We start from the raw sequence: 18,509 nt of genomic DNA on the forward strand, positions 1-18,509 counted from the left end.
ACCAGAGGGCATCTTTGAGAAGCATTTTATAGTATTCCGTATTGGCATTACCAGAGAATTTAAAACGTTTTTTTTTGTAATAACATAGTATATGGGATTGATTTGAAGAAATTTGGCTTAATTAATTTGATTAATATTATGTTGTTTCTATTCAGAGATAAACAAAAAACAACACTCAGGGGACAGATAGGATGGAATGGAAAATATGGCGCTGTACAACATAGGTTACAGGATTGGAGAATTCTAAGCCTTCATTAGACAACTTTGTTCCAATATTTCTGTAAATCAGGGATATTTATTCCCATAGTAATTCGTTATGGGTCCATAACCAACTCAATATCTGCCATTTGAAATAATATTTTTTATCATTAAATTATTAATGAAATGTGTTTGTTTATTAGGCTACTGTGCAGTCTACAATACATACTGCAGTAAACATGGGAAAGTGCCTAATTCTTTAAATAAGGGAGAGCAGGCCATGTCTGTACTACAAAATACGGGGACACCAGTGTTATTTCATAGTTGTGATCCAGAAATTAGTAGGTGTCCAAACTTTTGACTGGTACTTGCTTAATTAATATTATGGTGTTTCAATTCCATGATAATTGAAAAACACCCTGGGTTTCCGTTAGGATGGGACAGAAAATATGGCGCTGCACATTATCAGATTGTCAGTTTGTAAATTCAGACAGTTTCGCTCTCGTAGCACACACTGGACGTTCTGGCCTTACAACGGCAGTCAAGCACCCAAGCTAAAGTTTGCTAGCTACTTGCAGACACAAATGAGACTACTCTGACCATTTTACTCACCCTAGCAGAGCTGGTAAGGCAGTTTTCATGTTAACCGTTGGTGACTGTGCTGCTGGAAACAATTTAATTACGCTTTTTGCCGACATTTACTGACCCCAGCCATATTCAAGCTGTGTTGAGCGCTCATAAATGAATTATTCTGCGCTCTGGTACACTCAGACGAGCGCGCTCTGAAATTGGTGTAGATAGCCATAGCGAATTTACAAAAGCACCAGGATGTCCATTGGGAATGCACAACAACTATACCATTTCGCTAAGCTAAGAATGACGGGAATAATCATATCAATAAACGTTGGGTATTTAGATAAACTTGCCTGTATATTAACTATAGGCTGATGTATAACTACTAATGTTAGGTAGTTAGCTAACATACCGCTACATACTGCTGTAATGATATCCTATGTGATTCGTAAGGACAGCGTAGCGAAATTGTCAGCCAACATAACGTGTAAGGTAACTTATTTTAAAAGTCATGACTTTATTACATTGAGTAGCAAGCTACCCCTTGGTCGTTAGGACAAATCTGGTCTGTGATAGGATGAGGGTTTTCACACCTATTAGACAATTCTTTAGTAAAGGTTGAATAGTCTATTGTTCAGCTATTAGCCTCCCTCCCTAACTTGCAACCAATTCTTGTTGTTTCCATCTCGTTTCTTTCCCTCTTCCACACGTCATCATTCTCATTATGACGTTATAACTACTTACTTTTGGTTCCACTGTAATGATTTGTCAGACATCTTCACCCAGGGACGGGTGGCTCGCGTCAAATTCGTCATTGGAACCACTCGATATGGTTGGTCATATGAAAACCTTGGGACACAAATCCATAATGAGTGCTCTGGAGCAATTAAGCTGGAGCAATTAAGCCGTGACGCTGGGTACCGCGGTGCAAGCTCGCAACTTTGAAAAGAGGAACCACTGTATCTACAATGCAGAAAGATTGTTATGCAACAGAGTTTGCCTTTACAAAAGTAATTACACAACCCTATGGAGACACCGCTTGATGGTTGTGTAAACACCAGGTAGTGGGGAGATTTAACCTCTTGAAGCTAGGGGGGCACTATTTTTTTACTTCCCAAAGTAAACGGCCTATTTCTCAGAACCAGATGCTAGAATATTCATATACAGTGGGGAGAACAAGTATTTGATAACCGGCAAAATCGGCAGTTTCCTACTTACAAAACATGTAGAGGTCTGTAATTTTTATCATAGGTACACTTCAACTGTGCAAATTAATTACTTAAAAATCATACAAATGTGACTTTCTGGATTTTTGTTTAGGATTCCGTCTCTCACAGTTGAAGTGTACTGATGTACTGGCCTGTCTCCTGGTAGCGCCTCCATGCTCTGGACACTACGCTGACAGACACAGCAAACCTTCTTGCCACAGCTCGCATTGATGTGCCATCCTGGATGAGCTGCACTACCTGAGCCACTTGTGTGGGTTGTAGACTCCGTCTCATGCTACCACTAGAGTGAAAGCACCGCCAGCATTCAAAAGTGACCAAAACATCAGCCAGGAAGCATAGGAACTGAGAAGTGGTCTGTGGTCCCCACCTGCAGAACCATTCGTTTATTGGGGGTGTCTTGCTAATTGCCTGTAATTTCCACCTGTTGTCTATTCCATTTGCACAAGAGCATGTGAAATTTATTGTCAATCAGTGTTGCTTCCTAAGTAAGACAGTTTTATTTCACAGAAGTGTGATTGACTTAGAGTTACATTGTGTTGTTTAAGTGTTCCCTTTATTTTTTCCAGCAGTGTATTAGCTTTACAGTCAAGCTGGATTCAGGGCTCCCCCAGTTTAACTAAAAATGTTGCTGTGCGACTAATATATTTTATTTTGGGAGCACTGTGTATAATTGCATAACAATATTACACCGCAACACTTCTCTTCACTGCTCAAACAAGACAGGCTGAAACATTGTGTACAAATCATAACGCTACAAATGTTTAAATGTAGCTAATTAAATAAAATGCCAGGCACACAACCAATCTCTTTTCAAGCAAACTTTCCCTCAGAATTGTGCTGCCCCTTTCTGTCAGCTAAGTAATGGCATTAGCTAGCTAGCAAGAACAACAAAATGCAGCAGAATTGAAGCTTTCCTTAGCAAAAAACTAATTAGGAAATTATCAACACCAACCAGAAGATGGACAATGTCGGATATGCTGCTACCGATCCACCTCAGAAAAAGTCAAAGATCTACATGTTTCGAGAGGGGTGACTTCGTGAATTCAAGTGGCTAAGGAGGGATAAAACTACACACTGTCGTAAGTGTGGGGTAAAAGCAGCAGGGAAAACTTATTTTGCTTCTGGGTCCAGCAACCTAAAACACAAGTCATTGCTAAAACATAACTTATGCCAAAAGCACATCAATTTCCTGGACAAGTACATTGGGGAAGGGGGCAGGAACAACATCACTACGTCTACTACCAGACAGCCGTATTTGACAGGGAACAAGCCCGTGAACAGGCAGCTAACTCAGCTACAGATTAAATTGAACACCGCTTACTGCATTGCCAAAGAAGAGATGGCTTTTACCAAATTCAGACCCATGTTACTCATGCAGAAAAATGATGGATTACAAATCAACATATGGAAATTAGGTATCCTGTCAAACAGTTTAAAAGGTTCACCTATATAAAATGGTTTGATGTTGCACTTTAGAATACAGTTATTAAAAAGTTGTTTTTAATTCTGTCTTGCCCACTCTAGTGAGTTCTACATCAAGGTAACAGCTGATGACAATTAAGAATGATAGGACAGTCATTTGCAGTAAAAAAATAAATCTACATTTTGACTGGTGCTTCTTACTTTTGAAGTTCGGGGCAACAGTGCTACCAATGAAAAAAGTTAATTTAGTGCCCTGGCTGGAATAGACTTAATCTTCCTCTCATCTAGATATCCCCCCCGCCTACAAATTTCACCTGGGTTGTATTCATTAGGCACCAGTGGAAGAAAACGGACTACATTTCATTTTCCGTTGAAACAATTTCACTACAGTGTGTCCCGTCTAATGCATCCTGTGTCTCACCATGTTCTCAACGGTGCACAGGTACTTGGCACACTGGACGTGCCCGTTGTACTCTGCCAAGTCGGCCGACGAGAAGCCGTCCTGGTCCCGTATGCCCAGATCCACCCCATTCACCACCAGGATCTGACAGCACTAGGAGAGAAAGAGAGAGGAGAAGGACACACTGAACGGACAAAACTTTTTCTGTTCTTTTTAGGAGTAAGCCAAATGGCATCGGTAGGTTTGGCCGTTATCCAGATTGTCAAACCTTCATTCCGACATGTTGCTAACCAGGGATATTCGGTAATACTGGCACTGAACACAAGGGCCACTATTTTCAAGCCCCACTGACCCTCTGAATCCAAAGGTTAGCAATGCTAACAAGTACATGTAAAATCCCACAGTGAATGCTAGCTAAATGCTAACATGCACATTGCAAATATTTTATACAGTCTCTGACAAACCACTCTCAGGACAGACATCCCCAGATCAAAGTTATACAAGTAACAAAAAATGCTACTCACACAAAATAAATGTTTGACAGAAGGTTCTTGATCCAGGAGGGGATTCTCTGCTGTCAACTAGAGAAGCTTGTTTTTGCAAGAAGCTAACCACTTAGCTACTAAATTTGCTAACCAAACACACAACTGCAGAGAATTTTGCACATTTTATACCGTTAACTTAGTCATATCTGGCTGGCAAACCTTTAGTTGTGAATTCCATACTGTAACTAGATCTCCTGGAGTGCTGCAACAGTGAGTGATCCGGTCTGTGACAGGTGAAATGAAGTCTGCTTTATCTCTGTAACGGCATTCTTCCTCTTCTGAGGAGTAGCGAGAAGGATCGGAGGACCAATGCGCAGCGTTGTAAGTGTCCATAACATTTATTTTAAGATAAACTGAACACTATGAAATATAAAACAATAACCGTGAACATGAACGAAAACCGAAACAGTACCATGTGGAAACAAACACCCACAAACCAAAAGTGAAACCCAGGCTACCTAAGTATGATTCTCAATCAGAGACAACTAACGACACCTGCCTCTGATTGAGAACCATACTAGGCTGAACTAAAAAACCCAACATAGAAAAACACATATAGACTGCCCAACTCACACCCTGACCACACTAAATAAAGACAAAACAAAGGAAATAAAGGTCAGAACGTGACAATCTCCTAACGCAGGTGTTCCCATACTGGGATACGCGCAATGCCGTTGGGGATACTCCAAATAAAAATTAGATTTGTCGTTTTTTTTCACATTTTCAAACAGTCCATTTATATTTTCCAACGAGGCTATACATTTGGGTGAGGTTTTTTTCCTCGCTTTAGTAGCCTCGTTTCACTGCCAAAAAATTTAATTAAACCATCTCGTGTTCAGCGAAATAACAATGTCAAATACTGGTAGCCTAGTCAAATAATTAGCATCCAATCACATTAACCGTTACTCTCTCAGGGGAATTCCACTAATGGTCCATATGTAGCCAAACATAGTTGCTGCTCATTCCATTTGCTCGAAAATTGATAAATGGTTAAAAAAAAGTAAGGCCCGAGTCCATAGAGACACAGACCAGCTCTACTGGTAGTACTGATACTACTACTAGGACATCATACTGCTACTACCAGCTCTATTGATAGTACTGCTACTACTACTAGGACATCATGCTGCTACTACCAGCAGTACTACACCTGCACCTGTTGACGACACACAAGTTGTTCTGCTTCCACGACCACATCCAATGCTAGCATCAGTAATTCTACATTTGTTGTTAGCCCAGCTAGCATGGACACAGATGCAGCTGAAGAGCTACTGCCCCCTTACCCAGGAAAGCACTGAACAGACACGGACGTTGGACCATCGAAGAGGCGCACATATGATGAGAACAACATTGATTTTGGGTTCACTTATATTGGGAGTAGTGCCTTTCGTCAGCCACAGTATGTTATATGTGCAAAAGTACTCTCTCACAACTCAATGAAACCTTCACTCTTACACAGATATTTAGAAACAAAACATGCCAATTTGAAAAATAAGCCATGAAAGTGTTTTCAGAGATAATAAAGATGACTTTCAAGTAGTATAAAAGCAACAGATACAGTTAGTAAGGGCTAGAAGCGTCTTATATGGTGAACTACCGAGGGGCTAGGACAGGCAAGCTCCATACTATTGTGGAGGACTTCATTCTTCCTGCTGCCGCAGATATTACTGGGACAACGCTGGGGGAAAGGCCAAGAAGACTACACAGACAATATCTTCAAACACTACTGTTCACAATGCATTAGTGACATGGCAAGAGATGTTTTGAAACAATTACTGCTTTGCATACAAGCCAGTGAATTCTATGCGTTACAGCTGGATGAGTCAACAGACGTGGCGGGCCTGGGACAGCTCCTGGTATATGTCTGTTACGTTTATGCAGGGTCAGTTAAGGAAGACATCCCCTTCTGCAAACCACTGGAAACCAGGAGAGTTTTTAAGTACTGGACAACTTTGTGACATCAACTGGACTTTGGTGGTCAAGATGTGTTGGTATCTGTACTGACGGCGCAAAAGCCATGACAGGGAGACATAGTGGAGTGGTAACGCGCATGCAAGCAGTTGCTCCCGACACCAGGTGGGTACACTGCAGCATCCACCGAGAGGCTCTTCCTGCCAAGGGAATGCCTGACAACTTGAAAGAAGTTTTGGACACTACAGTGAAAATGGTTAACTTTGTGAAAACAAGGCTCCTGAACTCTCGTGTATTTTCTGCACTATGCAATGATATGGGCAGCGACAATGTAACGCTTTTACAACATACAGAAAAGTGCACTGGTTATCAAGCAGAAAAGTATTGACATGTGCACAGTATTATGTAGAGCCATGCCCACATGGAACTCTATTCCATATCAGGTAACTGATGCAAGCAGTATAAAAATACATCTTCTAGAACAGCGGGGACTGTGATGAGACACGCTTACACATACACATGATAAGACACGCAATCTACACACACACATGGATTTTGTATTCAGATATGTGGTAGTAGAGTAGTGGCATGAGGGCACACACAATGTGTTGTAAAAAGTGTTTTGAAATGTAATGTCATATTTTAAATTGTATATAACTGCCTTAATGTTGCTGGACCCCATGAAGAGTAACTGCTGCCTTGGCAGCAGCTATTGGGGATCCTTAATGAATACAAATACAGGCATGCGGCTCATACTCATAGCAAACATACAGAAACCAAAAACAGCAGGCGAACATACTAACAACATCGTCTCAGAGAGAGAGAGAGAGAGAGAGATGGGGAGAAGGAGTCAGAAACAACTGCAAAAGAGACGGAGGAAGAGAGAGACAGTGACAAAGACAGCAACACAGACGAATGTCAGCTCATTAAAAAAAAAATGTGCGTCTAACCTTAAGGAGACAATATCAACTTTCCTCTCTCACTCAAATGCATGGTGTAATGGGCTCCCTTGGCTATTTCTGGATTTGTATGAAGTTACCTGTTTGTAATTCCCATCCCCCTTGCTGTCTTGACTAGCCTCACACACAGTCCTATATGGTGTCTAACCCCATTGAACCATTGTCATGTGTTCTCCTACAGATCCCTCCCTATGTACGGTTATAAACTGGCAACCCCCCCACCACACACACCTCCAGCTCCCCGTTCTCGGCAGCATCGTGTAGCGGCGTTCCGCCCCAGCTATCGGTGATGATCTCGCCACCGTGCAGTAGCAGCCAGCTGAGCACCTTGGCATGGCCGCGGCTGGCGGCGAAGTGCATGGCCGTGGCACCGTCACCGTCCCGGTCTGACAGGCTGATCTCTGTGAAGCTCATCTGCAACGGACAATAGTAGAGGCTGAACAGTATGTAGCGCCAGCTGCCATTTGGTTCGGTAACACTTTGTTAGTTGGCTCCCCTTAGTTTATAGATGTTCAACTTCCCACCAACAAATTGGTATCCATTAATCCTAACATTAAGCATTCTCTATCAACCATTGGTAGTGGATGGGTGTTGCTCTGTAGACTAAAGAGCTTTAACTTCTTTGGTGTAGGGGGCAGTATTTTCACGTCCGGATGAAAAGCGTGCCCAGAGTAAACTGCCTGCTACTCAGGCCCAGAGGCTAGCATATGCATACTATTAGTAGATTTGGATAGAAAACACTGAAGTTTCTAAAACTGTTTGAACTATGTCTGTGAGTATAACAGAACTCATATGGCAGGCGAAAACCTGAGAAAAATCCAACCAGGAAGTGGGATATCTCAGGTTTGTAGTTTTTCAAGTGATTGCCTATCCAATATACAGTGTCTATGGGGTCAGATTGCACTTCCTAGGGCTTCCACTAGATGTCAACAGTCTTTAGAACATTGTTTCAGGCTTCTACCATAGTCACACACGCGGCTGTGAGCAGGAGCTCCGTCCCTTTCATTTCTAAGACAAAGAAATTGTCCGGTTGGAATATTATTGAAGATTTATGATAAAAACATCCTAAAGATTGATTATATACATCGTTTAACATGTTTCTACGAACTTTAATGGACCTTTTTTGACTTTTCGTCTTGTGCATTTGGATTACTGGACTAAACAAAAAGAAGGTATTTGGACATAAAGATTAACTTTATCGAACAAAACACACATGTATTGTCTAACATGGAGACCAGGGAGTGCCATCTGATGAAGATCAAAGGTTAGTGATTAATTTAATCACTATTTCTGACTTTTGTGAGCCCTCTCCTTGGCTGGAAAATGGCTGTATGGTTTTCTGTGACTAGGCGCTGACCTAACATAATCGCATGGTGTGCTTTCGCAGTAAAGCCTTTTTGAAATCGGACACTGTGGTTGGATTTACAATAAGTTTATCTTTAAAATGGTGTATAATACTTGTATGTTTGAGGAATTTTAATTATGGGATTTCTGTTGATTTGAATTTGGCGCCCTGCAATTTCACTGGCTGTTGTCGAGGTGGGTCGCTAGCGTTTCTAGCGTCCCACTTGTACCGGAGAGGTTAAGCACTTAGATGGAAGGGGATTATGTTAATCAAATGTGTTATTGTTGTGTATGTATGCGTGCATGTATGTATCTGGTGGTGAGCTGCTAATAAATTAATAAAACGCAAGGCATAATGTGCCATTTCTACTACAGGAACAATCATTCCTGGTTTTCTGGTCAAATGTTGCATATACATACATACATTACATACATATGTATGTCACCCCCCAACGCCAATTCCTCCTTTGGCTGCCTTTCCTTCCAGGTCTCTGCTGCCAATGACAGGAACGAATTGCAAAAATCACTGAAGCTGGAGACTTTTCATAATTTGCAAATAAATTCATAAAAAATCCTACAATGTGATTTTCTGGATTTTTCTAATTTTGTCTGTCATAGTTGAAGTGTACCTATGATGAAAATTACAGGCCTCTTATCTTTTTAAGTGGGAGAACTTGCACAATTGGTGGCTGACGAAATACTTTTTTGCCCCACTGTATCTCCCTCACTAACTTTAAGCACCAACTGTCAGAGCAGCTCACAGATCACTGCACCTGTACATAGCCCATCTGTAAATAGCCAATCCAACAACCTCATCCCATTCATCTTCTGTACACCTATCACCCCAGTGTTTAATTGCTAAATTGTAATTATTTCGTCACTATGGCAAATTTATTGCCTTACCTCCCTTATCTTACCTCATTTGCACACACTGAATATATACTTTTTTTCTAATATGTTGTTGACTGTATGTTTGTTTATTTCATGTGTAGCTCTGTGTTGCTGTTTGTGTCACACTGCTTTGCTTTATCTTGGTCAGGTCGCAGTTGTAAATGAGAACTTGTTCTCAACTAGCCTACCTGGTTAATTAAATAAAGGTGAAATATATATTTTTAATTAAAACGTACTTTGGTGCGAAAAGTGCAAATCAATCCGAAGCATGGAGGCCTACAAACCTGACTCAGTTACACCAGCTCTGTCAGGAGGAATGGGCAGAATTCACCTAACTTATTGTGGGAAGCTTGTGGAAGGGTACCCGAAACATTTGACCCAAGTTAAACAATTTAAAGGCAATGCTACCAAATACTAATTGAGTGTATGTAAACTTCACCACTGGGCATGTGATGAAAGAAATAAAACCTGAAATAAATCTCTACTATTGTTCTGATATTTCACATTAAAATAAAGTGGTGATCCCAACTGACCTAAGACAGGGAATTTTTACTAGGATTAAATGTCAGGAATTGGTAAAAACTGAGTTTAAATGTATTTGGCTAAGGTGTATGTAAACTTCCGACTTCAACTGTATAAAGGTCCCACAGTTGACAGTGCATGTCAGAGCAAAAACCAAGCCATGAGGTTGAAGTAATTGTCCATAGAGTTCCGAGACAGGCATGTGTCTAAGCACAGATCTGGGGAAGGGCACCGACACATTTCTGCATTGTTGAAGGTCCCCAAGAACACAGTGGCCTCCATCATTCTTAGATGGAAGAAGTTTAGAACCACCCAGACTCTTCCAGGAGCTGGCCGCCCAGTCAAACTGAGCAATGGGGTGAGAAGGGCCTTTGTCACAGATCTAGAGTTCCTCTGTGGAGATGGGAGAACCTTCATGAAGGACAAAGATCTCTGCAGCACTTCACCAATCCGGCCTTTATGGTAGCGTGGCCAGACAAGAGGCACTCCTCAGTAAAAAAGCACATGACAGCCCGCTTGGAGTTCTACCATGAGAAACAAGATTCTCTGGTTTGATGAAACTAAGATCATGCTGTTGGGATGTTTTTCAGCAGCAAGGACTGGGAGACTAGTCAGGATTGAGGCAAAGATCAATGGAGCAAAGTACAGAGTTCCTTGATGAAAACTTGCTCCAGAGTGCTCAGGACATCAGACTGGGGTGAAGGTTCACCTTCCAACAGGACAACGACCCTAAGCACACAGCCAAGACAACGCTGGAGTGGCTTCGGGACAAGTCTCTGAATGTCCTTGAGTAGCCCAGCCAGAGCCCAGACTTGAACCCGATCTAACATCTCTGGAGAGACCTGAAAATAGCTGTGCAGCAATGCTCAACATCCAACCTGACAGAGCTTGAGAGGATCTACAGAGAAGAATTTAAGGAACTCACCAAATACAGGTGTGCCAAGCTTGTAGCATCATACCCAAGAAGACTCAAGGCTGTAATTGCTGCCAAATGTGCTTCAACAAAGTACTGAGTAAAGGGCCTGAATACGTATGTAAATGTGATCAGTTAGATTATTTCTTTTTTTAATTAGCAACAATTTCTAAAAAACTGTTTTTGCTTTGTCATTATGGGGTATTGTGTGTAGGTTGCTGAGGGGGAAACAATTTAATCCATTTTTGAATAAGGCTGTAACGTAACAAAATGTGTATAAAGTCAAGGGGTCTGAATACTTTCTGAAGGCACTGTATGTCCTTTATGGTTAAAAGGGTACTAAAGTACATGTAGGTCTGTGGCGTCATGACATTTTGTCAGCTGATTATTGGCATGCAAAAAACTGCCAATCTCACGGTAATTGACCCTTAATTAGCATAAACATGTTTAGCATCTCCAAGCCTCCACTCATACAAGCCGCTGATGTGCCTTTTCTAACATCTACATTAAAAAATAAAAAGTATTTTAAAAAATCTATTTCATAATACACCATTGCAATAAACCCATTATTTTAGGCAGGTCTAAAGAAACATGACATAAATGTATTTCAGAAGAACAGAATATGAGCAGGCCTACTGTATGTTATCTGGCTATGGGCCATAGGCTGCAGGCTTGTTCAATTAGCAGACAAGATATGCAACCAGTCCTGTGCCATTATTTTATAGTAAAAATAATATAATTGAAGTGAATAAAATGGAAAAGGACATTTTATATACTTTTATATATTTATATTCTGGAGTGAGTGCGCATATGAAGTGGCTGTGTTGAGCGTAAAAGTGATCTAAAACAACTCTAAATCTAACATATAGAACCGATTTGGCATCTTCAGTTGTGAATGATACAAACCTTAAAATGCCATATATATATATATATAAAATTTTCTTTTTTCTTTATTTAACTAGGCAAGTCAGTTAAGAACAAATTCTTATTTTCAATGAAGGCCTAGGAACAGTGGGTTAACTGCCTGTTCAGGGGCAGAACGACAGATTTATACCTTGTCAGTGTAACGGCGTTCTTCGTTTGTCGAAAGAGAGTCGGACCGAAATGCAGCGTGGTGGTTACTCATGTCTTTAATGAAGAAAAAAGTGACGATACATGAAATAACTAATAAATACAAAACAACAAACGGAACGTGAAACTATTACAGCCTATCTGGTGAACACTACACAGAGACAGGAACAATCACCCACGAAAGACAAAGCGAACTCAGGCTACCTAAATACGGTTCCCAATCAGAGGCAACGAGAAGCACCTGACTGCTGATTGAGAACCGCCTCAGGCAGCCAAGCCTATACAACACCCCTAATCAGCCGCGATCCCAAATACTACAAACCCCAATACGAAACACAACACACAAACCCATGTCACACCCTGGCCTGAACAAATAATTAAAGAAAACACAAAATACTAAGACCAAGGCGTGACAGTCAGCTTGGGGATTTGAACTTGCAACCTTTCAGTTACTAGTCCAGCGCTCTAACCACTAGCCACCCCATATATACATGATGCAACTATAAGCTACTGATGATTTGAGAAAGTCGCAAGAAAAGCTTCCCTCAGGCTGCACATGCTCTTTCATCAAGTGATCGTACTTTCACCCATCAGACTATTCTCAATTCAAATGTTGTCTTTACTAATATATAAAATGAGTTGTGATTTAGAATGGCCCATTATCAAAGGGCCAGGTGCAAAAAGACATGTCATCTGTATGCAGTCAAGAGCGAATGGAGGCCGCTTTCCTACCAATTCATTTTTCAATCATGTTGGATAGTCTACTTCGGCCTGGTAGTCTACCTCAGCCTCTCGCTACGTGACAGGTGATATTCCGCCCAAACTCATGGTCGTGAGATATGATGTCGCTAAAAAGGTAAATGTGTGGGTGTTGAATTTATTATGGATTTATTATGGATAAATGAATAAACAATATCCCCATTTTAAATAGAATTGTATCTAGGTAAACTTATTCTCTGTTGTATAAGTAATAGACAATATGAGTTCATAAGAAGAAATTGTGTGACAGGACAAGGAGGAATAAAATGTTAATGAACACCATTTCTACTAGGCAGGAACAAATGGGTTGTGTGCTGTGTAAACACATAAGGTCGTTAGCCTATGGTTGACCCAACTGAAACTTAGCTCTGGGTTTTTTAGATAAGGCAGTGAGTGCATTCCTAGGGTTTCTGTTAATTAAAACTGTCAGTTCAGTGGTGATCGATAATGTTGAGGGGTCAAAAGTTATCTGGGAGTGTGTTAGTAAGTTAGAATGAACTTTTCACCTTACTTTGTCCCGGTCGAGAGGAGGGGGTTCGGTTAAGGCAGTGAAATGACGTCATGATCTGTATATAAACTGATGCATGTGTTTGAGTGGGAGCGCGCTCCGAGAATAAATTATATTACCTATTATTTAAAGACTGGTCTGCGTCTATTTTATGCAAACAAGAAATCTTACAAATTCTCATAAAATAGATGAAGAGCTTTCAATTGATGAAAGCACATTGGCATAATTAAATTATACTAACAGTGGGCCTAGAAATAATGAAAATATTAAAAAACATCCCTTTTACTAGGTTTTTTAAAATCACATTCACTATAATGGTAGGCTAACTCTGTAAGCCACCCTGCACAATCAATGAACCAACAGCATTGCGTAGACCTAGACGTTCTCTCCCAGACTCATGAATAGAACGTTAGGAGCATAGCATAATGTAACCAGTCCATCCAGTATAGGACTATCTATACTAGGACCTGATGGAGGGACGGTAGATCCCTAAGTACCAGGCCATTAGGACCTGATGGAGGGACGGTAGAGCCCTGAGTACCAGGCCATTAGGACCTGATGGAGGAACAGTAGACCCCTGACTACCAGGCCATTAGGACCTGATGGAGGAACAGTAGACCCCTGACTACCAGGCCATTAGGACCTGATGGAGGGACGGTAGATCCCTAAGTACCAGGCCATTAGGACCTGATGGAGGGACGGTAGAGCCCTGAGTACCAGGCCATTAGGACCTGATGGAGGGACAATAGAGCCCTGAGTACCAGGCCATTAGGACCTGGTGGTATTTAGAAAGTTGGGTACTACCAAAACATGTTCAGAGTGCATAGAGTGCATATTACCATGACTCAACGGTCACGTGAATTTTGACTGCGGTCATGATTCATGACTGCCGTTGTGGCAGTAATACAGTCACTGCAACAGCCCTATGTACACCCACAGTGGATTTATGTAGTGCTTGTCTAGGACCCAAACACACAATACAATATTACAAATACAGTAGAAGAAATGACAAAAGCAGACCGTATGAATCAGGACAATGACCTACCAGCCAGACAATGACCGTGTTATGGCCCATTTGGGCGGCAGCATGCAGAGCTGTCATCCCGTCATTGGCTCTGATGCTTGGCTCCGCCCCGCAGTCCTTCACCAGGTATTGGACGACCTCCAGGTGGCCCTCCTGGCAGGCCAGGTAGAGGGGTGTGGCACCATTCTTTGTTTGGGAATCGACAACGCTAAAAGAGGATTAACAGACCTGTATTCAACTGTATTGAATGAATTACCATGTAAAATTACATTGTGATTCTTGAACAAGGGTTTCTGAATACCCAAACTAATCTAATCACTGACAGGTCAACCATAACTTCATAACACCCTCAGATTGGGCTTGGTCAAAGTTGGAACCCTAAGTAGCCTTTCCATGAGGCTCCAGTCCAAGTCACCATAACTGGGGGAGTATTCTGATTAGCACATCAAGCCAACTCCACCCCCTGGAGCCAAACTACACCCTCAATGTTCTCACAGTTCCCCAAAGGCCAACAGGATAGACCATCCAAAGACAATTCCCACACTTGCCCCAGATCTCCTAGTCACAGCGGGAGGTCAAGCAGTGAACAAGTGCTTCCCCTCTAAATCCCATAAGGCCTTTCTTTATTTGGACACTGACTGACAAGCAGGCAATGAGCCCGTTAAGAGGCTTACCGCCCCGCTGCTTCTGCTCCTCACTACCCCAGGGTTAACCAGGCAGCAGTGTGGTGACAGGCCAGAAATGGAGGGAGGGACGGGGGACAGGTGGAGTGGGTAAGAGGGGGAGGGGGAGGGGTAAAGGAGGAGTGTCTCTCATCAAACCAAACAACTCCACCCCGTTTCACCTCACCGGACAGAGACAACATAGAACCCAAGCCAACAACTAACTTGACCGAGTAAGCCTCCCCCTTTGTTTTGTGTCTCAAAAACATGACAAAACTCCAAACAGTAGGTGTTACTGACAGGGCATCCTTAGGATTTGGGGTGATGCTCCAGGTCAAACCAATCACCCCTTAAATATTTCACCACAGGAAAGGGACCTGCAGTTCTGTCATCAGGAAGTGGGCAGACAACTGCATTATTCAGGAGTGTAACTAAAGTGTAACTAAAGAGCTCTCCTGCATCCCGGGGTCTGGAGAGGGAGAACATAGGTTTATGGAAAGGGGCTGGTGCTTATATACTAACATTCACACAACCCCCCTCAAATACTACTGGAGAAAAAAATGCACCAAGATGTCCATGTGCTCTTATGAGATGCCTCATAACAAGGGGGACTTACTGAGTTCTAGCCTAAACAGACTCAGACACTCCTGTAAAGGAAGTGCTTTTGGAGTACAGGTGTAGATTTCAAAGGGCTAGTCCTTGTGAGAGGGCAGCAATACAAAGTGCAACAGTAGATGACACCGTCGCACAAACGCACACACCCAATATATATCAATTTTTTTTCAAGCTATCAATTAGTCAACTTGAAATTACTGGATGTAGAGTGTACAAATACACACCCTTCTCCCCTTCAAGGCCAATCTTATCATTATTTCATAGATTATCTCACACACAGATCAACCTTTGTGTGAGAAAGATGGCTTTACATGGTCATACTAGTGCAAAAATCACTTACATTTTTGACATTCTCAATTATTTAGGTGCTACTATTTCAGTTTTCTAGCTTGCTGTGGCCTGCACCCTTAGTCTCAACAGGTACAGTTGCGGCCAAATACACTGCTCAAAAAAATTAAGGGAACACTAAAATAACACATCCTAGATCTGAATGAATGAAATATTCTTATTAAATACTTTTTTCTTTACATAGATGAATGTGCTGACAACAAAATCACACAAAAATTATCAATGGAAAACAAATTTATCAACCCATGGAGGTCTGGATTTGGAGTCACACTCAAAATTAAAAGTGGAAAACCACACTACAGTCTGATCCAACTTTGTAATGTAATGTCCTTAAAACAAGTCAAAATGAGGCTCAGTAGTGTGTGTGGCCTCCACGTGCCTGTATGACCTCCCTACAACGCCTGGGCATGCTCCTGATGAGGTGGCGGATGGTCTCCTGAGGGATCTCCTCCCAGACCTGGAATAAAGCATCCGCCAACTCCTGGACAGTCTGTGGTGCAACGTGGCGTTGGTGGATGGAGCGAGACATGATGTCCCAGATGTGCTCAATTGGATTCAGGTCTGGGGAACGGGCGGGCCAATCCATAGCATCAATGGCTTCCTCTTGCAGGAGCCACATGAGGTCTAGCATTGTCTTGCATTAGGAGGAACCCAGGGCCAACCGCACCAGCATATGGTCTCACAAGGGGTCTGAGGATCTCATCTCGGTACCTAATGGCAGTCAGGCTACCTCTGGCGAGCACATGTAGGGCTGTGCGGCCCCCCAAAGAAATGCCACCCCACACCATGACTGACCCACCGCCAAACCGGTCATGCTGGAAGATGTTGCAGGCAGCAGAACGTTCTCCACGGCATCTCCAGACTGTCACGTCTGTCACATGTGCTCAGTGTGAACCTGCTTTCATCTGTGAAGAGCACAGGGCGCCAGTGGCGAATTTGCCAATCTTGGTGTTCTCTGGCAAATGCCAAACGTCCTGCACAGTGTTGGGCTGTAAGCACAACCCCCACCTGTGGACGTCGGGCCCTCATGGAGTCTGTTTCTGACCGTTTGAGCAGACACATGCACATTTGTGGCCTGCTGGAGGTCATTTTGCAGGGCTCTGGCAGTGCTCCTCCTTGCACAAAGGCGGAGGTAGCGGTCCTGCTGCTGGGTTGTTGCCCTCCTACGGCCTCCTCCACGTCTCCTGATGTACTGGCTTGTCTCCTTGTAGCGCCTCCATGCTCTGGACACTATGCTGACAGACACAGCAAACCTTTTGCCACAGCTCGCATTGATGTGCCATCCTGGATGAGCTGCACTACCTGAGCCACTTGTGTGGGTTGTAGACTCCGTCTCATGCTACCACTAGAGTGAAAGCACCGCCAGCATTCAAAAGTGACCAAAACATCAGCCAGGAAGCATAGGAACTGAGAAGTGGTCTGTGGTCACCACCTGCAGAACCACTCCTTTATTGGGGGTGTCTTGCTAATTGCCTATAATTTCCACCTATTGTCTATTCCATTAGCACAACAGCATGTGAAATTTATTGTCAATCAGTGTTGCTTCCTAAGTGGACAGTTTGATTTCACAGAAGTGTGATTGACTTGGAATTACATTGTGTTGTTTAAGTGTTCCCTTTATTTTTTTGAGCAGTGTATATTGACACCTGTGTACTTTTCGTAAATAATTCCCTATTTCATCTAATTTCAGTAGAAATTTAAAAGAAAAACTGTCTCCACACCTTATTTGATTTTCAACATATCAGAACCAATTTTATTTTTGTAAACTTAAGTTTCCAAAAACATTTATAGAAATGAAAGACAAATGGAATTTACAAAATGATTGGCACCCCAGAGATAGTATTTGTATTTATTAAGGCAACATCCAGCAACATTAAGGCAGTTCTATACAATTCATAACATTACATTTCATAACACTTTTACAACACATTAAGTGTGTTCCCTCAGGCCACTACTCTAGTATCACATATCTACAATACAACATCTCTGTGTACATGTTTGTAGAGTGGTGCAGCGGTCTAAGGGACTGCATCTCAGTGCTAGAGGAGTAACTACTGACCCTGGTTCAGCGGTCTAAGGGACTGCATCTCAGTGCTAGAGGGGTCACTACAGACCCTGGTGCAGCGGTCTAAGGGACTGCATCTCAGTGTTAGAGGGGTCACTACAGACCCTGGTTCAGCGGTCTAAGGGACTGCATCTCAGTGCTAGAGGGGTCACTACAGACCCTGGTTCAGCGGTCTAAGACACTGCATCTCAGTGCTAGAGGAGTCACTACAGACCCTGGTTCAGCGGTCTAAGACACTGCATCTCAGTGCTAGAGGGGTCACTACAGACCCTGGTTCAGCGGTCTAAGACACTGCATCTCAGTGCTAGAGGTGTCACTACAAACCCTGTTTCTATTCCAGGCTGTATCGCCACCAGCCGTGATTGGAGTCCCATAGGGCGGTGCACAAATGGCCCAGCGTTGTCCGGGTTAGGGTTTGGCCGGGGTAGGCCATTATTGTAAATAAGAATTTGTTCAACGGAGTTGCCTAGTTAAGTAAAGTTCAAGAAAAATAAATAATGTGTAAGCGTGTATCTGTGCGTCTCTTCACAGTCCCTGCTTTTCCATAGTGTTA

At 42.5% G+C, this 18,509-nt stretch overlaps 1 protein-coding gene across 1 annotated transcript in view; it reads right to left on the reverse strand.

Annotated features, from left to right (window-relative positions):
• Window positions 1–18,509, reverse strand: part of LOC109881958 (espin-like) — a 147,001-nt gene that overhangs the window by 104,235 nt on the left and 24,257 nt on the right. The window contains exons 3-5 of the mRNA XM_031804181.1: window positions 14,288–14,474; window positions 7,466–7,648; window positions 3,844–3,975 (exon numbers count right to left, since the gene is read on the reverse strand). Of these exons, the coding sequence (XP_031660041.1) occupies window positions 3,844–3,975; window positions 7,466–7,648; window positions 14,288–14,474 (502 nt within the window). The remainder of the gene's footprint in view (window positions 1–3,843; window positions 3,976–7,465; window positions 7,649–14,287; window positions 14,475–18,509) is intronic.

Source organism: Oncorhynchus kisutch, linkage group LG24 (genome assembly GCF_002021735.2).
Source record: "Oncorhynchus kisutch isolate 150728-3 linkage group LG24, Okis_V2, whole genome shotgun sequence".
NCBI lineage: Eukaryota > Metazoa > Chordata > Actinopteri > Salmoniformes > Salmonidae > Oncorhynchus > Oncorhynchus kisutch.